The 20,532-nt window shown below is 51.7% G+C and overlaps 1 protein-coding gene and 1 long non-coding RNA gene across 4 annotated transcripts; one reads left to right on the top strand and one right to left on the bottom strand.

Annotated features, from left to right (window-relative positions):
• Positions 1-596: 596 nt before the first annotated feature.
• KLK15 (kallikrein related peptidase 15) lies at positions 597-8,773 on the bottom strand. Of its 3 annotated transcripts, none has more exons than XM_032169076.2 (6): positions 8,726-8,773; positions 6,643-6,716; positions 3,003-3,156; positions 2,225-2,508; positions 1,968-2,104; positions 597-1,253 (listed from the first exon to the last, which is right to left on the bottom strand). In XM_032169076.2, exons 2-6 carry the CDS (start codon positions 6,683-6,685, stop codon positions 1,101-1,103), a joined length of 771 nt encoding a protein of 256 aa, XP_032024967.1. In that variant the 5' UTR covers positions 6,686-6,716; positions 8,726-8,773; the 3' UTR covers positions 597-1,100. The 3 variants fall into 3 exon arrangements, with proteins under 3 accessions (XP_032024967.1, XP_032024969.1, XP_032024970.1); XM_032169078.2 differs by having other exon boundaries at positions 3,003-3,153; XM_032169079.2 differs by lacking the exon at positions 1,968-2,104 and having other exon boundaries at positions 3,003-3,153.
• Positions 5,718-18,956, top strand: LOC116478166 (uncharacterized). The gene is made up of 3 exons (XR_004250736.1): positions 5,718-5,752; positions 6,286-6,480; positions 18,722-18,956. It is a non-coding gene; the product is annotated as an uncharacterized LOC116478166 (long non-coding RNA).
• Positions 18,957-20,532: the final 1,576 nt, after the last annotated feature.

The raw sequence follows: 20,532 nt of genomic DNA, 5'->3' as shown, positions 1-20,532 counted from the left end.
TTTGTGGTCTCTGAAGATAATTAGGAACTAGATTCCTGCAGCCTCAATGGCAAACCCATAGGCTTCCAACACATTATCTTGGCTTTTTGGTAAAATCAAAGCAGCTCTGAGTTCCAGCCTCTGCTGTATATCAGGGACCTGGCTAAGAAAAGGACAGTATTTGCCTTTTTGCCATGGCTACCAGGAAGCCCAGAACTAAATCTTTTTTTTTTTTTTTTCTGAGATGGAGTCTTGCTCTGTCACCAGGCTGGAGTGCAGTGGCGCAGTCTCGGCTCACTGCAACTCCTGCCTCCTAAGTTCAAGCGATCCTCCCACATCACCCTCCCAAATAGCTAGGATTACAGTCGTGTGCCACCATGCCCAGCTAAACTTTTTTTTTGTATTTTTAGTAGAGATGGGGTTTCACCATGTTGGCCAGGCCGGTCTTGAACTCCTGATCTCAAGTGAGCCGCCCGCCTTGGCCTCCCAAAGTGCTGGGATTACAGGTGTGAGCCACCATGCCCGGCCCAGAACTAAATCTTAAAGAAAAAGCCATTCTTGGTAATCTAGTGTCTGTTAGGTCCTTTGACTGGGATCCAGAGATCGAGGGTATTTACTCAGTGACAGACTATTTTAATCAGTTCAGACGAATCATCTCATTTAATCCTCAGAACAGCCCTTTGAAATCAGCAATAAGATGGTCTCATTTTACAGATGAGGAAACCAAGGCCAAGTGAGATTGGGCCTCTTGTTCAAGATCACACGGGTGGTCATGTGTGTTGAATGAATGGAGCCCTGCTTCAAGCCGCTTCTCCTTATCTAGGGATCGGGGTGGTGGGTGAAAAGGAACAGTGTACAGTGTCTCTGGGTTTCCCTTTGACCCCAGAAAAAAGTCACAGAAATTCCTACAGAGAATCTTGGATCAGTGCTTTGTTATCTTGGCGTTAAACAGGTGACCTTGAGCGCCAGCTTTGTCCTCAGGTGGGAAAGTCCTTGGCGAACATCTGGGCCTTGGACAGGGTCTTGGGTGATGGCTCCGTTCTGTTCCATGTCAGGCGGGGCTGCTGGCCAGCGGTGAGGGCTTCTGCTCAGTCAGGGGCACGGGAGATAGGCCAGAATAGTCAGTTCCTCTTCATGGTTTCCCTGATCCACTCCAAGTAGTGGCAGACTTTGGTATAGACACCAGGCTTGGTGGTGGTGTCACAAGGGACGTCACCCCAGGACACAATGCCCTGCAGGATGCCCCCACAGACCAGGGGTCCCCCAGAGTCACCCTGTGGGAAAAAGAGGAGGTCTCAGGTTGAGTGAAACCTCCTGGATTCATCCTTATCCTAATCACCATTTGCAATCTCACCCCAAACCCAATCCATCCCCATCCCAGGGAACCCCAACCCAACTCAACTCAATATAGCCCAGTTTCTCCCACACAGAGCCCCAACCCCAACCCCAATTCAACACAGCTCAATACAACTCACGCAACCTATGTCCAATCTCACCCCCATGCGACTCCAGTGCAACTGAACTAAATTAAATCCAACTCAGCCCACATCCTCACCATTCAAAATCAAAGCAAACCCATGCCCATCTCAAAATCCAATCTCAATCTTCATGTCTTCTGCATTCCAAACAAAACCTACCTCATCCCAATTCAATCCTGACATATTTCCCACCCAAAATCAAACCAGAAATTCCTACAGAGAAACTTGGATCAGCGCTTTGTTATCTTGGCGTTAAACAGGTGACGCATTCTCAACCCCAACCCATGCCATCTCAAACCAACTATCACATTATCCACCTCAAACAACACAATCCCCACCTATAACCCCAACTCCAACCTCACCCCTATTCTAACTTCTCTTCCTACTCCATCTCCAAGCCTAACCCTAGCATCTTCTCTGGCCCAAAGCAAAGAAAATCCAACCCCATCCGGACTCCCACACCTGTCCCCATCCCTCTTCTTCCGCCTGATGGCCCCTATGGGCTCTGACCTCACAGGATTCTGCGCCTCTGCCCTCCGCGCCTGCACACATCATGGTGTTCGTCAGGCGCCCTGGGTAGCTCTGGTCACAAGATGTGTCCGAGATAATGCTGATGTTGGCACAATGCAACGTATCTGGGAGACTCACTGGGGAAGACAGTGGACTTGGAGCAGATCCATAAATTCTGGCCCTTGTCCCCTCCACCCAAGAGCCCCGGAGCATAGGATTCCTTGAGGCCTAGCACCCAGCTCCATCCTTTCACGCACCTTGTGACTGGGGGCTCCCGGTGGTCCCAGGCTCGTTGTGGGACACCAGGCCCCAGCCAGACACCACACAGGCCTCCCCTTGGTGGGGGCAACGCGTGGGTAGCACCGCGGGGCGCACCTGGGGGGTCAGGCGTGCGGGCTGGACTAGACGCAGCAACATGATGTCGTGGCGGTGGCTGCGCGCTTCGTAGCGCGGGTGTGGGATGACCCGAGACGCGGTCCGTAGTTGCTCTGGGCCATCGCGCTTGCGCAGGTTGTGCTCTCCCAGGCGCACTCTCATGAAGCTGTGCGGGTGAGTGGTTTTCCCGCCAGTGGAGTGCGGGCCAGTGGTTACCCGCAAGTGGAGGACAGAAGGATCAAAGAGTGGGCAGCCCGAGGTTCCCTGACCCTTTAGAAATCTCAACATCCCTTTACCTTTTCCCAAGACCCCGAAGCCAATGGTTCCAGCCCCTGCTCCTCAAGGACAAACGAGTCTGAAGTCAGGCACGCTCCTAGAACTCCATCCCCTCCAACTACTCCCAGCCCCCTCCTGGTCTGTGCCCGAATCCAGGATGCTCACATCCCTAGAACTGAGGCTCAAAAGCTGGAACTAGTCTCCTTCCTCCTGCAGAGATGGAAGGCTTTGAAACACACACTCCCCGCTCACTCAGGGGCGTGACATCCAGCTTCCTTGTCTTTCAGAACCCAGGAGTTCTGGCGTCTGCCTCCGTCTTCCCCCGAACCTAGAAGCTCTTCCCCCCACCAGGCTCCCTCAGGACCCTGAACCCTGCCTTCATACCGGCTTTGGCAGTGGGCCGCAGACAGCACCCAGTGTGGGGAGATGAGGGAAGCGCCACAGTTAAAGCGTCCACGCTCATAGAGGGCCACTTGCCATGGCTGGGAGTGGGGTGCACACTCGTCACCTTCCAGCAACTTGTCACCATCCTGGGCTGCTAGGAGAAGGGGTAGAGGATGCCTGAGGACAGGGACGTTTGCATTGCCTCCTATACCTTCCTTGCACCCTGCCCTATCTACTATATGCTTATGCCTTTCCCTTCACTTCTCAAGACACCCTGCCCTGTTTTTTGTTTTGTTGTTGTTGTTGTTGTTTGTTTTGTTTTGTTTTGTTTTTTTGAGACGGAGTCTCACTCTTTTGCCCAGGCTGGAGTGCAGTCGCATGATCTCGGCTCACTGCAACTTCCGCCTCCTGGGTTCAAGTGATCCTCCTGCCTCAGCCTCCCGAGTAGCTGAAGTGCCCGCCACCACACCTGGCTAATTTTTGTATTTTTAGTAGAGACGAGGTCTCACCATGTTAGCCAGGGTGGTCTCAAACTTCTGACCTCCAATGCTCTGCCCGCCTCAGCCTCCCGAAGTGCTGGGATTACAGGTGTGAGCCACCACGCTCTGTCTGCCTTGTTGTTTATTTACAACCGCTGCCTGTTTTCTCCAGAACTCTAGCCCCCACCCCATTTGCTGTAAGACTCTGGGAGAGAGAGGAAGGGGAACAGACCAGAGGGCAAGAAGTCCTCTGTGGTTGGGGGTGGAGACAGGGGCACTGGATGCAGGTTCAGACAGGTGGTCACTTCAAACCAGTCATTCACGGTCACCAAATTGTCACAGATATCAAACGGATGTGGCCACTCAGTATGTGTGACACAGCCTTGGCCCCAGAGTCTGGACATGTCAGCCAAATTCAGTGTGCAGTATGAGTCCCAGATGTGGCCATACAATGTCATGGACATGCATACATGCACATCCAGCTTCCAAACTTAGGTGCAGCTATGGACAGGACTGGAAGCTGAAATTCACTTGCATGCACATGGATTGCAGCTTCAAGAATCACAGCACAATCCGGGCACAGTGGCTCATGCCTGTAATCCCAGCACTTTAGGAGGCCGAGGTGGGTGGATCACCTGAGGTCAGGAGTTCGAGACCAGCCTGGCCAATATGGTGAAATCCTGTCTCTAACAAAAATACAAAAAATTAGCTGGGCATGGTGGTGGGCACCTGTAATCCCAGCTACTCTGGAGGCTGAGGCAGGAAAATCGCTTGAACCTGGGAGGCAGAGGTTGCAGTGAGCCGAGGTTGCTCCATTGCACTCCAGCTTGGGTGACAAGAGTGAAACTCCATCTCAAAAAAAAAAAAAAAAAAAAGAATCACAGCACAGATGTTTATATGTCTATATGAATATGGATGGTTAAGACATGAATACACACATACACACACACACACACACACATACACAGAATTGGATATTGTTTAGACCTAAATTCAACATCTCTAGTGTGAGTCTTGGCATCCAGTGTCACAGACACTTGCATACAAGGTCTGGACAAAGAAGGGTCCTTAAGCCTGCGTTTGAATGTACTAGCTATGAAACTTTGAGTAAGTTTTTGACCTCTCTGTGCCTCTGTTTCCTCATCTGTAAAACGAGGATCGTTGTAAGGATGAGGTAGGAATGTGTATGTGTGTGTGTGCATGTGTGTATGTATGGTGAGTGATACACAGCCCTTGTAGCTACTTAATAAATATTAGTTGTTTTTTACAAATGACACCTGGATTTAGTCATAGGGACATACATGTGAAAGTTCAGGTCCATCCTGAAGATAGCGAAAGTAAGTCAGACATCTGCACAGACCTACATATAATAAATAGTCAAGATTGGCCAGGTGCAGTGGGTTACGCCTGCAATCCCAGCACTTTGGGAGGCCAAGGCCGAGGTGGGAGGATCACCTGAGGTCAGGAGTTTGAGACCAGCCTGGCCAACATCTTGAAAAAAAAAAAAAATTTATATATATATATACAAAATTAGTGGGGTGGTGGTGCCTGTAATTCCAGTATCGGAGTAGAGGCAATTCACAAGACATTTTGTAGAGTTAGAGCTGCAGACACTAATCCAGAAGGCCAACACTGGGATGTGGACTTGCTGTCTGGGGCAGCACCCAGACACGGGGCTGGGCCTTCAAGGTCAAAGACATGCAGCTGCAGCCAGAGGCAGCCAGGACAGGACGTGTTTATCCATCTCTAGATCAGCCCCCAAGCCAGATCTGCGGAGTCACTGATTGGGTTTCACATACGGGGATCTGGTTCATGCATGTGGAGAGGATGTGAACATACAGAGCCTTGTATACCCACTGCACACGCGCATGTACACACACACACACACACACACACACAGAATGGCATTATGCTTAAGAGCATGATTAGAGACATTCAAGGTCACAGGACCAGGACCCTCTCCACTGGGCAATGTGGATGCATCCCCTCAAGGTTGAAGCCATGCACACCCCCACCCACACAGGGGCAGGATTTGCACAGCCAGACCAAATGCCCACACTCTGCCCATCACAGGAACTGGGCCAAAGGTCCCTGTGAGACCAGGGGAATGCGGAAGTGGTGGACAAGGGGCTTAACAAACGAAGGGTGAGGTCGTCCTCCGAAGGGCGGAGGGTACAGGCTGAACAGCTGGGCACTGAGGCTGCACCTGGCCAGTCCAAGCCAGAGGAAGGTGGAGGCCCCAGCTGGGCACAGCCAGCAGGCAGGAGGCAGGTAGGTGAGTGCACAGAGAGCCGGAGGGGAGGCTGGAGGTGTGGGGGTCTGAGGGGCCCCCAGGAGTGAGGGTCATTTGTGGCAGAACGTTAATGAAAGTCTACCCCCCCAATTTCTCCAGAAGAGAGGCATCAGGTTACAATTAATTTCTTGGTGTGTGGCAGCTGAGTTCAGTCTGGAGTTTGCCTGCCACCCAGGGTGACCTTGATGTTGTGGCCGTCCCTCTGAGCCACAGCCCCTTCCCTTGTCAAATGAGGTCGGTGGTGCCCAGCACACATAGACATTGTATGTAAGCTCTAAGCACCGTGCATGGCTTGCACACCTGAATGGGCACTACCTGGATCAGGCTTATGCTTCTGCCTCACACACAACCATATTTAATCCCCTCAAAGACCCTGTAAGAGACAGGGAATGGCAGGCGTGGGACTCAAGCTGGAGTCTGTCTGTGCTCTTGGCCTTTCAGCACTTGTCTAATGCTTGCTATGTATATTACCTCTGTTATGCTATTGAGACCTCACTGTTATTGTCTCAAGCGGGTACTGTCTTATAGGGAAGGCATTCGAAGCCCAGAGAGGTGAAGCAGTTCCCTCAAGGACACACAGCAAGGAAGCGGTTGCCCCAGGACTCAGCTCAGGTTTGCGTAACCCCAGGACCGTGTTCCTTGTCATGAAAAGCGAGAGGCCCCAGGCAGCATAGCGACTCCAGAGCAGCAGCACCAGGCCCTGATGGTAAGGGCTTAGGGACATTGGCGCAGATGGAGGTGGAGGGTGATGGAAGGATCTTTAGTGGTCTCTGGGTGAGGTAGGGGCTGGCAGATCACTGGGCCCAGGCATGCTTGGGAAGGGGGCACCTGCTCCCACAGACCTGGCCCCCTCCTGGGGCCACCTCACCTGTGGATGCCAACAGGAAGGAGAGAGTGAGGAGAAGCCACATTGTGGAAGAGGGACCAGGGTTCGGCTGCAGTCTGGGGAGGGAGTGAGAGAATCCAGGTGAGGCAGGACCCTTCTGCCTCCACCAGGATCCCTCCAGAGGCAGACTTATCCCACCCACTGTTAATAAATTTCTTCTGACCACCGGCATCCCCTTCCCCCAACCCCACTCTGCGCTTCCACCTGGGTCCCCCATCTCTGGAAGGTTTACTTTTCCTCTAGGCACTGGGACAGACCCCGCCCCCCTCCTCCACCTGTCAGCCTCCAGCACCATGCCACCAGCCCCTGGATCTCTCCCCGTTACCAAGGACCCCTATCCCAACCTCGTTTTTGTTTTTTTTTTGAGAGGGAGTCTCACTTTGTCGCCCAGGCTGGAGTGCAGTGGCACGGTGTCGGCTCACTGCAAGCTCCGCCTCCTGGGTTCACGCCATTCTCCCACCTCAGCCTCCCGAGTAGCTGGGACTACAGGTGCCCACCACCACGCCCGGCTAATTTTTTGTATTTTTTTTTTTTTTTTTAGTAGAGACAGAGTTTCACCGTGTTAGCCAGGATGGTCTCAATCTCCTGACTTTGTGATCCACCCGCCTCAGCCTCCCAAAGTGCTGGGATTATAGGCATGAGCCACCATGCCTGGCCTATCTCAACCTCTTATCTGACCTTTTGGGTCCCCCTCCAGTCCAGTCCCCTCTACCAGCCTGCCCTCCACCTATGACCCCAAAGGGTCTTTCTATATCTGGAGCTGACTGTGCCCCTCCCCTGCTCACCACCCTCCATGGATCCTCAGCACCACCAGGATAAAGTCCAGCTCTTCAGCCTCACTTTCTTTTTTTTTTTCTTTCTTTCTTTTCTTTTTTTTTTTTTGAGATGGAGTCTGGCTGTGTAGCCTAGGTTGAAGTGGAGTGGTGTGTGATCTCTGCTCACTGCAACCTCTGCCTCCTGGGTTCAAGTGATTCTCCTGCCTCAGCCTCCCAAGTAGTTGGGATTACAGGTGTGTGCCACCACACCCAGCTAATTTTTGTAATTTTAGTAGAGATGGAGTTTCACCACGTTGACTAGGCTGGTCTTGAACTCCTGGCCTCAAGTGATACACCCGCATTGGCCTCCCAAAGTGCTGGGATTACAGGCATGAGTTGCCCCAGCCTCACTTTCAAGGACAAAAGTGGCTTCTTCCCTTCCAGCCCCTCTCCTGGGTCTCCCATGACCTTGTCCTAGACGCAGCCAGTGCTGCCATTTTCCCTCCTGCCATTTCATGCTCAGGTTGTTCCTCCCACCACATATCCAGCGCCATTCCCTTCCAGCCCCGCTTCCTCCTTGAGGCCTTCTCTGACCTCCCCTGACCCTCAGTGGTATCTGCCTCCCCTGCTAGACTGGCAGCTTCCCGAGGAGCTGGTCTGACTCCACTCTGGGTCTCCAGTACTGCAGGGCCTGGCCCGCGGGAGGCCTCAGGAAGCTTTGGGAGTGAATAAAAATCCTTCTTCCCCATATCTTCCAAATTCGTCTTTGTCCTCTGAGACTCTGCCCCCACCTTTTCTGGGAGGCCCCAATACCTAACAGGTGTCTCCCCTGAATCCCACAGCACCCATTCTGTCTCCATTACAGTGCAGATGCCCCATACTTGCTGAGGTCTGGCCTGTTCTTTTCTCCATCTGGGGGCCTTGAAGATGGGGCTCAGGGCAGGTTCTTTCTGTGTCCTCAGCACTGCCCCGCCTGGGGCCTGGTACACAGGAAGCCTCTGGGAGGTTGTGCTGAACTGACTTGAACCCGTGATCACTCCTGACCACGTTCTTGGCTCTGGTACAAGTGCTTCAGGGACGTCCTCCTGATCCACTCCATCCCCCTCCCTCCCCACCACTGCAGCTCCTTCTGGCCATTCCAGGACATTTTCTTGGTTCAGATTCAATTTGGGGCATTGGTAAAGGACACATGGATCTACCCATGCCCTTGACACTCAGTTCTCCAAGCATGGTCGACGTTTCCCCTTGAAACCAGGGCGCAGTGAATCTCCCCTTTGCCCCTCCCTCCAGTCTTGTCTCAAAGCTCTCACCTCCTCCAGATCCTCCAGCAGCATCTAGGGCAGCTTGGGTGCCAGAAGGGAGCAGGCACCAGGATGCCTGAATTTATAAGCTCCCAGTGCCAGCTGGGTCTGGGGGTGTGGTGGTGTAGGGTGGGGTGGGAGGTGGCTGAGAGTCAGGTTTACAGGCAGAGACGCCTTGGTGGCTGGTGGGGTGGGAGACTTGGCCTAATGAGCATTTATTAGGTTGAAGCTGTTGTCTGAGTCCACAAGGAGGAATTCTCCATCAGGAGCAGTTCCTCAAGGGGGAGGGGACAAGAGGACAAAAACAGAAATTAGGAGGAGATCAAAAGACAGAGTCTGGAATTTGGGGTCTGGAGTGTGGAAACTGGATCCTAAAGTCACTGTTCTTGGGCTTGGGGCAGAGTTCTGGATCCTGGGTTCTGGATCTGGATCTGGTTCTGGATCTGGGTCTTGGGTTCCAGATTTGAGGATCTTGAGTTGGAGATTAATGACCTGCAGTCTGGAATATGGATTTCAAAGTCTGAATTCTTGGGCCTGGGGTCTGGAATCTGGATCCTGGAATCGGGCCTTTGTCTGACAGATCTTGAACCTGGATTCTGGATCTTGGGGCATTAGAATCTAGAGACCAGAATAGGAGCCTGGAATCTGGTGTCTGGAATCTGGCACTCGAGGCTGGAAACCTTTGCACCTGCTATGAGAAGCCTGGGGCCTAGACTACAAATGGTAGACTTCGGATTTTAGATTGTGGGGTCTGGATTCTTTTTTTTTTTTTTTCTTTTTTTGAGATGAAGTTTCGCTCTTGTCACCCAGGCTGGAGTGCAATAGCGCGATCTCAGATCACTGCAACCTCCACTTCCTGGGCTCAATTGATTCTCCTGCCTCAGCCTCCTGAGTAGCTGGGATTACAGGCTCCTGCCACCATGCCCAGCTAATTTTTATATTTTTAGTAGAGACAGGGTTTCACCATGTTGGCCAGGCTGGTGTTGAACTCCTCATCTCAAGTGATACACCCTCCTCGGCCTCCCAAAATGCTGGGATTACAGGCGTGAGCCACCATGCCAGGCTTGGGGTCTGGATTCTACAGGGTGGATCTAGGCTCTGAGCTTTCAGGGGTAGACTTTGGAACATAAAGTCTGGAGTTTCAAATCTGTGTTTTGCATTTAAAAGCTGGACTGTGGCTGGGCCCAGTGACTCATGCCTTTGGGAGGCCGAGGTAGGAGGATTGCTGGAACTGAAGGGTTTGAGACCAGCCTAGGCAACATAGCAATACCTCATCTCTACAAAAAATCTAAATAAATAAATAAGTAAATAAATTTTTAAAAGGCTGAATTGAGAGACAGGGACCTGGCTTTCACGATTCTGAGATTGCTAGAATCGTGACTCTAGAGTCTGAATTTAGAGTCTGGGAACCTAGGGTCTCTATTCTGGTCCTGTAGTCTTATTTCTGGGTTCTAGAGCTTGAAATCTGGATTCTGCATTCCAAAGGCTGGAGATTGTCACTGAGATGACCCAAGGCTTTGGGTATTTGAGGCTGGCTTCCAATGTCTCAGAATCCCAGAGGGCCCCAAGCAATTGTCTAGAGTCTATTTTGGCTTAATTAATGAGGAGGTCCCGAGACAGGAGGGACTGACCTCACTCAGGTCACCCAGTGAAGGATGGGACGTGTTGTAAGCGTGGTCTCTCCCCATGTGTGTGTGGAAAGTCATCATCTTTATGGGAAGGAGTCGCATGGGATTCAGCCATTCTAGAACTATAGGCCCCTGGAATTTCTAGAATCTCAGACTTTCAGATTCTAAAAGCACAGGCCCTAAGACATTCTGGCAGTGGAGGACACTCTGGAACGTAAGATTTTAGAATAGCCTAGAACCGCAGAGCTCCAAACACTCTAGAACCTTAGAACATTGGGCACTCTGGAGTCCCCAGAAACCTCATGAATTCTAGAACGTTGGGTCTCCAGACATTCTACAAGCCCAGACAGGCAGACATAATAGATCCCCAGGTTGGAAGCTATTCTAGAACTCCTATGTCCCTTTGCCTCCCTCCCCACAAATTGATGCTCAAAGTCTGTGGGCCTCACCCTGGGCCACCGCTTCAGCTGAGCAGCCCTGTTTATGGAATGCGGCTGCAGGCCACTCCCCGGTGCCAAGTGCTCTCTTCGTAGGATCTCACTCAGGCTCCGGGCAGCCCTGTGAGGTGTTGATATTAATAACCTCATGGCTTCCTGCCGAATACGGAGGAAACTGAGGCCCAGACAGGAGGCAGCACAAGCAAGGTTCCTGCAGAAGCGAGAGGCCACGCGGGAGAGGAATCAGTGTTCCGACTCCGGAACGCCCGGTGGTCTCGTTCGCCGCCACCCCTGCAGCCGCCTCCCTCTGTTGGGGCGCGGTGGTGACGAGGGGAAGGAGCCGAGCCCCTGGGACTTCCTCGGTGCCAGGTCTGTGCTAAGCGCTTTCCGTCACGATCGCACGTGCTCCTCCTCCTAACCAGCCTAGGCAGATACTGATGAAGTACCCCTGATACAGACGGGGACACTGAGGGCGCTCCCGCCGCGCGGAACCCAGGCGCGCACCCAGTCTGCGCACCGCTCCCTGGAGGGCGCGCAGCCAGCCGCTCCCTCAGCCCCGCCCCCACCCTGTGACGTCAGCGCCCCCCCGCCCACTGTGGCTGGCTCAGGCCCGCGCGATCGATGTCCTCCTGGACGTGTCCGCGGACGTCCTTCACCTCCACCGCGGCCTGGGTCCCGCCCACCGCGGCCTGAGTCCCACTTTTGCCCCGCTCCTCCTCCTGATAACATTCCCTGGGAGTTTTTCATCAGCTCCCGTGGTTCATCCACCAATCACGCAGGTCTCCTCCATCTGACCCTGAACTCCGGCTTGGGCAGCCACCTGCTCCTGGGCGCCCCCTGCACAAATGTCCCTAGGCCGCTTTCACTTACCGAGTCCCAACTCATTGCTCTATTTCCCCAAACCCTCCTTCCCTGTTCTTCCACGTTCTCCATCTCAGGGGCAGCGTCACCGACCACCCAGGTATTCAGCCAGACGCCCTTGGCACTGACCTTGCCCCATCTCTCCCCTTATTCCCTACAGCCCATCGGTCCCCAGCCTTGTCCCTTCGGCCCCTGCCTCTCTCTGCCCCGTCCCCTCCTCTCTGTCCCCTTGGCCTGGCTCCAGCTCGGACGTCCTCCTCTTTCTCTGGACCCTCGCCCCTCCCGTCCGAGGGCACAGCCTCCTGTCGGTCACCACGTGGCCCCAGAGGGTCTCTCTGCACTTGGAGCTCACCCTGCCCCTCCCCTGCTCACAGCCTTCCCTTGCAGCTCCCCGTCACCCCTGGGCAAGGTCCCGGCTTCTCAGCCTGCAGTTCGAAGCCCTTTGAGATTCCCCCGCTGGAACAAGCCTCCCCTCAAACCCCCTTCTCGGGGGGACTGCAGACTGCCCACCTCAGGAGCAGGACTGGACTCGTGGTGCCGAAGGGCCTCCCCATGAGGTGCTGGCCCTCTTCTAACTTAGTCTCACCACGGCCTCCGTTCCTTCTGGAACCAGACAAGCTGCTGTTTCAGGGCGCTGGGTCTGGATCCAGACAGCATAGGCGCAGATCTCTGTTCCACTACTTACTATTTTGGGAGACCCTGGTAAGTGTCTTTTCTTCTCCGTGTCTGTTTCTTATCCTGAAAATCAGAGGATCCCCTCATAGAGTTTTTCGAGGAGTAGCGACTTAGTTTGTGTTAGGAGCTCAGAGCATATAGTAAATTATGACGATTCATTCATTTTACACATAAACAGACAGCAGTGCGGGGGCCATTGGTGAAGGTCACCCAGGCTGCAGAAGTGGAATCAAGAGAATGGTTCTCGGGGTCCTGGTGCCCCTTGTGAGAAGCGTCAGCTCTCTGGGTGTCAGGTGCTCATCTGTGAAGGGGTCTTCGGTTAGGGTGGGGTGGAAATGGGAGGGACCTCGCAGGAGTTGGATGAGGTCATACCCATGGAGCAGGTGTGCGAATCATAAAGTCAGGCTGACGCTTGCAAGACCGGTTAACACAGCACGTGATTCGGGTGTGGCCGCTGGAGCCAGGTGGCCCGGGTTTGAGTTCTGCCTCTGTCCCATAATACTGTGCACCCTCAGGCAAGTCACTTAGCCTCTCTGTGCCTCAGCTGCCTCATCTATAAAGTGGGGGTAATAATTGCTCCTCCCTCTTCTGTAGGAGTGTTTTGAGGTGTTCATGCTTGAAAACTGTGCCTGGCACTGAGTGAGTGCTGGGCCATTATCAGTCTGTCCTATTGCCCTTGGGAACTGAACGCTGGGGAGGGGTGGTTATGTGGGGTCTTTCTCAGATGACACAGTTGGGCAGCAGCAGATTTGGCACTGGAAGAAGCCACTGTGCTTTTTGTTTTGTTTTGTTTTCTGTTTTTTTGTTTGTTTTTTGTTTTTTTTTTGAGACGGAGTCTCCCTCTTCTTGTCCAGGCTGGAGTGCAATGGCATGATCTTGGCTCACTGCAACCTCCGCCTCCTGGGTTCAAGCAATTCTCCTGCCTCAGCCTCCTGAGTAGCTGGGATTACAGGCACCCACCACCACAGCCGGCTAATTTTTGTATTTTTAGTAGAGATGGGGTTTCACAGTGTTGGTCAGGCTGGTCTTGAACTCCTGACCTCAAGTGATTCACCCACCTTGGCCTCCCAAAGTGTTAGGATTACAGGCATGAGCCACCACGCCCAGCCAGAAGCCACTGATCTCCCAGATGTGGTATCTTTTTCTGAATCCCTGTGACCCGTTTATCAAGACCCCTGTTTTACAGATGGGGGAACTGAGGCCCAGGGAGAGGAAATGGATGTGTGAGACCCTGGTATGAGAGTTTGACGTCAAGCAAAGAGAATGTCACATGCAGACGAGTTCTCATCTGAGACTTTATTTCCTGGGCTGTGCTGGGTGAAGCTGGAGGGGAGGAGGCAGAAAAACCCACATCTTCTCTTCTTTTGTCCTGGGAGGGCCTTACCGATAGGTGGCATCAACTGTGCGTTTGTTCATAGGAGGTTTGCTCCTGGGTCTGAGAGAGGAGAGGCTGGGGGCCTGGACTCCCGGGTCTGAGGAGGGAGAGGCTGGTTCCTGGACTCCTGGGTCTGAGAGAGGAGAGGCTGGGGTCCCGGACTCCTGGGACTGAGGGAGGAGAGGCTGGGGTCCAGGACTCCTGGGTCTCAAGGAAGAAGGGCTGGGGGGTCTGAGAGAGGAGGGGGCTGGGGACTCGGACTCCTGGGTCCACGGGAGGAGGGGCTGGGGTCTGGACTCCTGTGTCTGAGGGAGGAGGGGCTGGGGTCTGGACTCCTGGGTCTGAGGAAGGAGGGGCTGGGGTCTGGACTCCTGGGTCCACGGGAGGAGGGGCTGGGGTCTGGACTCCTGGGTCTAAAGGAGGAGGGGCTGGGGAGTCTGAGGGAGGAGGGAGGTGGAGGCCCAGACTCCTGGGTCTGAGGGAGGAGAAGCTGGTGCCTGGACTCCTGGGTCTGAGAGAGGAGAGGCTGGGATCTGGGACTCCTGGGTCTGAGGGAGGAGGGGCTGGGGTCCTGGACTCCTGGGTCTGAAGGAGGAGGGGCTGGGGGGTCTGAGGGAGGAGGGAGCTGGGGAGACGTGTGTTTTCTCCCTCCCATGACTCCTGCTCACTTTCCCCATGTCTGTGTTTCTGCTCCCCTCTCCCCGTGATCCTGTCAGCTTCTTTTAGTTTTTATTTTTTAGAGTTGGAGTCTTGCTCTGTTGCCCAGGCTGGAGTGCAATGGTGCAATCACAGCTCACTGCTACCTCAAACTCCTGGGTTTAAGCGATCCTCTGGTATCAGCCTCCCGAGTAGCTGGGACTACAAGTGTGTGCCACCATGCCTGGCTAATTTTTAAGGTTTTTTTTTTGTGGAGATGGGGTCTTGATATGTTGCCCAGGCTGAGATTGTTTGTAAAAAGTCATCATGGAACACCTCACCTCCCAGTGCAGGAAAGCTGGCTGTGGTATTGCCAAGAATGATGTTTATTGCAGCACTATTCCCAATAGCTAAGATTTGGAAACAACCTAAGTGTCCATCAACAGATGAATGGATACAGAAAATGTGGTACATATACACAGTGGAACAGTATTCAGCCATCAAAAAGAATGAGAGCCTGCCATTTGCAACATGGATGGAACTGGAGGTTATGATGTTAAGTGCAATAAGTCAGGCACAGAAGATAAACTTCACAGGTTCTCATTTATTTGTGGGAGCTAAAAATTAAAACAATTAGCCGGGCACTCACACCTGTAATCCCAGCACTTTGGGAGGCTGAAGCGCGTGGATCACCTGAGGTCGGGAGTTCAAGACCAGCCTGGCCAACATGGTGAAACCCCGTCTCCGCTAAAAATACAAGAATTAGCCAGGCGCAGTGGCGCATGCCTATAATCCCAGCTACTTGGAAGACTGAGACACAGAAGTGCTTGAACCTGGGAGGAGGAGGTTGTGGTGAGCCAAGATCTCTCCAGTGCACTCCAGCGACCTGGGAGGCAGAGCGAGACTCCATCTCCATCACCATGTTGGCCAGGCTGGTCTCAAACTCCTGACCTCAGGTGATCCACCCGCCTCGGCCTCATAAAGTGCTGGGATTACAGGTGTGAACCACCATGGCTGGCACCTTTCTCACTCTTATTCTCTCACAAGCACAAGGTGGAATTTTCCAGAGCCTACATGATGTGATATTGTAGCAAATTAAACCCTGAAGCAGATATGAGAGTCCAGCTGTCTTCTATTAAGCCAAACATTTAAGAGACTTGCAAAAGTGTATAACATTTTTTCTCACTAGTTTTTTGTCTTAAAATATAGCTATTTTTCATTAAAATATGTTATGCTAACACATATTTATTATTGTTATTTAAAAATAAATTAATAACTGAATATTTTAAAGATTTCTCAGTTTTAGTATCTACTGTGGTGAGTATCAATAGATATAGTTAATATAAACAAAAACCCATGGAAGGCCCTCAGTAATTCTTTTTTTTTTTTTCCATTGAGTTTTGCTCTTATTACCCAGGCTGGAGTGCAGTGGCACAATGTTGGCTCACTGCAACCTTTGCCTTCCGGGTTAAGGTGATTCTCCTACCTCAGCCTCCTGAGTAGCTGGGATTACAGGTGCCTGCCACCACGCCTCGCTAATTTTTGTATTTTTAGTAGAGATGGGGTTTCACCCTGTTGGCCAGGCTGGTCTCAAACTCCTAACCTCAGGTGATCCACCTGCTTTTGCCTCCCAAAGTGCTGGGATTGCAGGCGTGAGCCACCGTGCCTGGCCCATTAATTCTTTTTTTCTTTTTTTGAGATGGAGTCTTGCTCTGTCACCAGGCAGGAGTGCAGTGGCATGATCTCAGTTCACTGCAATCTCCGCCTCCCAGGTTCAAGTGATTATCCTGCCTCATCCTCCCGGGTAGCTGGGATTACTGGCGTGTGCCACCACACTCAGCTAATTTTTTTGTATTTTTAGTAGAGACAGGATTTCACCATGTTGGCCAGGACGGTCTCGATCTCCTGACCTCGTGATCTGCCCGCCTCGGCCTCCCAAAGTACTGGTATTACAGGCGTGAGCCACAGCACCTGACCCCACCCCAATAATTCTTAAGAGCGTAAATGTGTCCTGAGATGGAAAATGTTTGAGAACCACCATTCTAGACGTTTTCCTGAATTCTAGAGTGTGGGAGTACAGAACCTGGAGCTTGGCTTCTGGAGCCTAGATTCTGGAATTTGAAGCTGAAATCTGAGGCCTGGCTGCAGCAGTGTGGGACTGGCTTCCAGAGCACAGATCTGACATGCTCATCTGCTGCGTGGGATTTGCTATCTGCTTTGAATCATAAAGTCTGCTCTTGAGGGGTTTGGAATCTGGAATCTATTATCTTTAGTTGAACACCTCCAGTCTGCATTCTGCTTTGCAGAGCTGGATTCTTAACCAGTGATCTGTTCTGGCATTTCAGCTTCACATAGAGTAGGCCACTTCATGGTACTGTTTTCAACCAATCAACCAAATGAATCATTAGAGCCCATTCTAATTCCCCTAGCTGCAATGTTAAAACCCAATATTTCTGTTTAGTGGGTCCATATTAATAAATTCAGCCTGATCTAACCTTATATTCCTTTCACCATTATTCCATACCCACCCTTAATATGCGTTCCCACATATATTTCCTGGATTTCTGTCTATATAATGGGTAATCCTGGCTTTGCCAGTTTCTAGTGACCTCACATCTCTGTGACTCATGTTATTCTACTTTAAAGTGGAAATAATAACAGTTCCTGTACAGAGTTTAGGGCTTCCCAAGATGACCCTCCATTGTGACATCAGTTGAGATTCCAGGAGAGTCCGAAAGATCATCCTTAAGGTTCAGTCATTTGCTAGGATGCTCACGGTTGTGGTTTATTACAGCAAAAGGGTACAGATGAATATCTGGCAAGGGAAGAAGTCAATGAGGCAAAGGCATGGAGAACTCAAAGTGCAAAGCTTCCAGTTTTCTTTTCCCAATGACATCGTGGAGAGCACTAACATCTCTGAGATGTGACAGTATTCACAGTGTATTACCTCCAGGGAACTCCACTGAGCCTCGATGTCCAGAGATTTTTTAGGGGGCTCCATCACACAGACATGTTGACCATCTTCATGGTTGACTTTTAGTATCCAGCCCCTCTAGAAATCTAGCTGATATGGTGTGGCTCAAAACCTTCAGTACAAATCACACCGTTAGACTATCTGGTGTGGCCCAAACCTTCAGGTGAACAAAGGCACTCTAATCTGGCAGGATATTCCAAAGCATTATAGATGACCTCTTGCAAAGAAAAAGAAATGGAAAAGAAAAAGAAAGAAAGAAAGAAAGAAAGAAAGAAAGAAAGAAAGAAAGAAAGAAAGAAAGAAAGAAAGAAAGAAAGAAAGAAAGAAAGAAAGAAAGAAAGAAAGAAAGAAAGAAAGAAAGAAAGAAAAAAGAGATGACCTCTCAGGCCCTGAGGGCAAAGGCCTGAGGTCTTTGGGCAAGGTCAGTCCTCTGTTGCACAGTCTCCCTCACAGGGCCATTGTGAGGATCAAACGTGGTGGCACGTATGAGGCACCAGCACATGCCTGGCTCTGGGGAGTGCCATGTAAGTGTGTGCTTGCACTGCTGAATGGCTGGGATGTGTCAGGGATTATCTTCAGCACTTACAGATGCTCATCTAATCCTCACAGCATCACTATGGGGTGGGTATTACTGGCCTCATTTGACAGAGAAAGTGGCTGTGGCTCAGAAAGTGGGGACCACTAGACCAGGGACACTCTGGATGCTGGGGACTCCAGAGACCATGACCACTCACCAACTGCAGAGAAATTAATTGTGACCTGATGTCCCTGTCCTGGAGAGGGTGGAGGTGGACCTTCGCTAACCTCCTACCTCGACCCTCTCTTTTAGGGCTCTTTCTGACCTCCACCATGATACTAGGACCCCACTGTATTCTGTACCCTCTTGCCTCTATGACTCCCACTGCCCACTGCATCCAGCTGGGTCCCCTCCTATCTCCATTCCCAGCTGGCCAGTGCAGTCTCAGTGCCCAACTGTTTGTCAGTAACTCTGAAGGGGCTGACATTTTACTGACCTGCAAACAAGCTAACTTGCCAGAGTTTCGTGAATGCTGGCAGAGTCCATGAGACTCCTGAGTGAGAGGCAAAGGGTTTTACTGCTCACAGCTCAGCAGACAGCATGAGGTTCATGTTCACATTAGTACACCTTGCCCCCCCCCGCCCAAATCTTGTAGGGTGACCAGAGCAGTCCAGGTGGATGCTGTGCACACAGGGTTTGTGCCACTGGTGAGAAACTTGAGATTAGGAATCCTCAATCTTAAACTGGGACAACTTGCAAACCTGCTCAGCCTTTGTCCCTGATGAAGACATTATCTTTATGATCTTGGATTGAAAACAGACCCACTCTGGAGGGACATATTGTATTTATTGTCCTTGACAGTAAACAAATCTGTCGTAAGAGACATTATCTTTATTATCTAGGACAGTAAGCAATCCTGGATCTGAGAGAGATATCATCTTGCAAGGATGCCTGCTTTACAAACATCCTTGAAACGACAATCCAGGAAAAAAAAAAGGTGTTGCTGTCTTTGCTCAGAAGACACACAGATACGTGACAGAACCATGGCGAATTGCCTTCCAACACTGTTCAGCCACAGCCTTCCAACTTTGTCCGCAGGACAATCTCAACGTTCCACCATTAAATACTTTTTCTATCACATCCCGCTTCTTTATGCCTAACCAAGGTTCTAGGTCCCGATCCTGACGGTGTCTGGCAGCACTCCACTGCCAAACCCAGAATAAGACAGTGCTCAGCATCCTGAAGGGGCGTGGCTGGGGATCAGAACTTCTGGGTTTGAGTGAGGAGTGGGTCCAGCCTCTTGAATTTCAAAGGAGGAAGAGGCTGGATGTGAAGGTGCTGAGGGAGGGAAAGTGTCAGTTCTGAACTCTTAGGTCAATGAGGGAGGAGACTGGTAAGGTCCCAGCTCCCGAGGTACTGATGTGGGAATGGCCTAAGAATCTCATATCCTCAGGAAGAAGGTGCTGGAATCCTGAGGGGTAGAGTTCTGGGTATATTTGTGGCTTGAGGCTCTCTTTGGCCCCTGAAGGGCAGAGGCTGGAACCATTGGGTCCAGGGTTTGGGGTGATAGTAATGTGATCTCGATTCCCCAGGAGTCCGAGGATCGTGGGTTGCTCATTCTTCCATCTTGCCACCTAATCCTTACTCCACTTGAGGGTATCACCAGCCCTTCTAGCTCCATGAAGGTGCCCCTGGGCGAGCACAATCTGAGCATGAACCATCTTCCAGAGCCCTTGGGTGTCATCCACTCATCATCCAGCGTCCACACTGTGAGGGTGTGGCCAGCGCCATGACGTCATGTTGCTGCGACTATCCCTGCACCTGCCAACTGTAGAGCTGCGCCTCTCCAGCCACCTGCCAACCGTAGAGCTGCCGACATCCTCCTGTGGTGGGAGTGGCCTGCATGGTGCCAAGCTGGGACCTAGTGTCAGATAGGGAGCCTAGAATCATAGGGATCCAGGACTTGATCCAGGACTCAAAAGTGCTAGAGAATGGCCGTATGTCGCCATCCGTGAAATCTCAAGGGCTTCTGGGTGGAGGGCACAGGGACCTGAACTTATGGGTTTTCCACAAGTCCACTGCTCTCCCAAGTGAGTCTCCCAGATACGAGGCACTGTGCCAGCATTAGCCTCATCTCCATCACATCTTGTAAAAGGGACTACCCAGGGCCCTGATGAACACCATGGTGTGTGCAGGAGTAGGGGGTGGAGGCACGGATTCGTGTGAGGTCACAGCCAGGGAGCATTATTATGGGTGGGGAGGAGGCTATGGACAGGCTTGAGAACTAGGATGTGGTTGTATTTGGTTTTCTTTGGTTAGATAAAGTGCTGGATATAGGATTGAGAGTGGAGTATGAAGACCAGTTAGAATGGAGGGTCAGTTTGGAGTTGGGTTAGAGATGGGGTAAAATTGTGCTTCGGATGAGTTTGGGATTGACACTGTGGAGGTGGTTTGGGATGGCATGGCTTTGGGATGGAAATAGATTTGTTCTGATGTTGGCTCAGAAATCCGTGGGGATTGAACTGGGGATAAGGCTGGGTTTCACTTTGGAAATAGAAGAAGTGGAAGTAGCTATCAGATTTGACAGTGGCCCTGAGTTTTGTTTGATGGGGAATCAAACAATGAGGGAAGACATCATAAGGGTTGGCTTGTTAGGTTAAGTTGCGTTGGGTTGATGGGGTCGGGGCTGTGAATAATGCAGTTGGATTGGTTT

The sequence above is a fragment of the Hylobates moloch genome, unplaced genomic scaffold (assembly GCF_009828535.3).
Source record: "Hylobates moloch isolate HMO894 unplaced genomic scaffold, HMol_V3 SCAFFOLD_12, whole genome shotgun sequence".
Classification (NCBI taxonomy): Eukaryota; Metazoa; Chordata; class Mammalia; order Primates; family Hylobatidae; genus Hylobates; species Hylobates moloch.
Note: the sequence above shows the minus strand (reverse complement) of the source record. Positions and strands in the feature narration are given on the sequence as shown.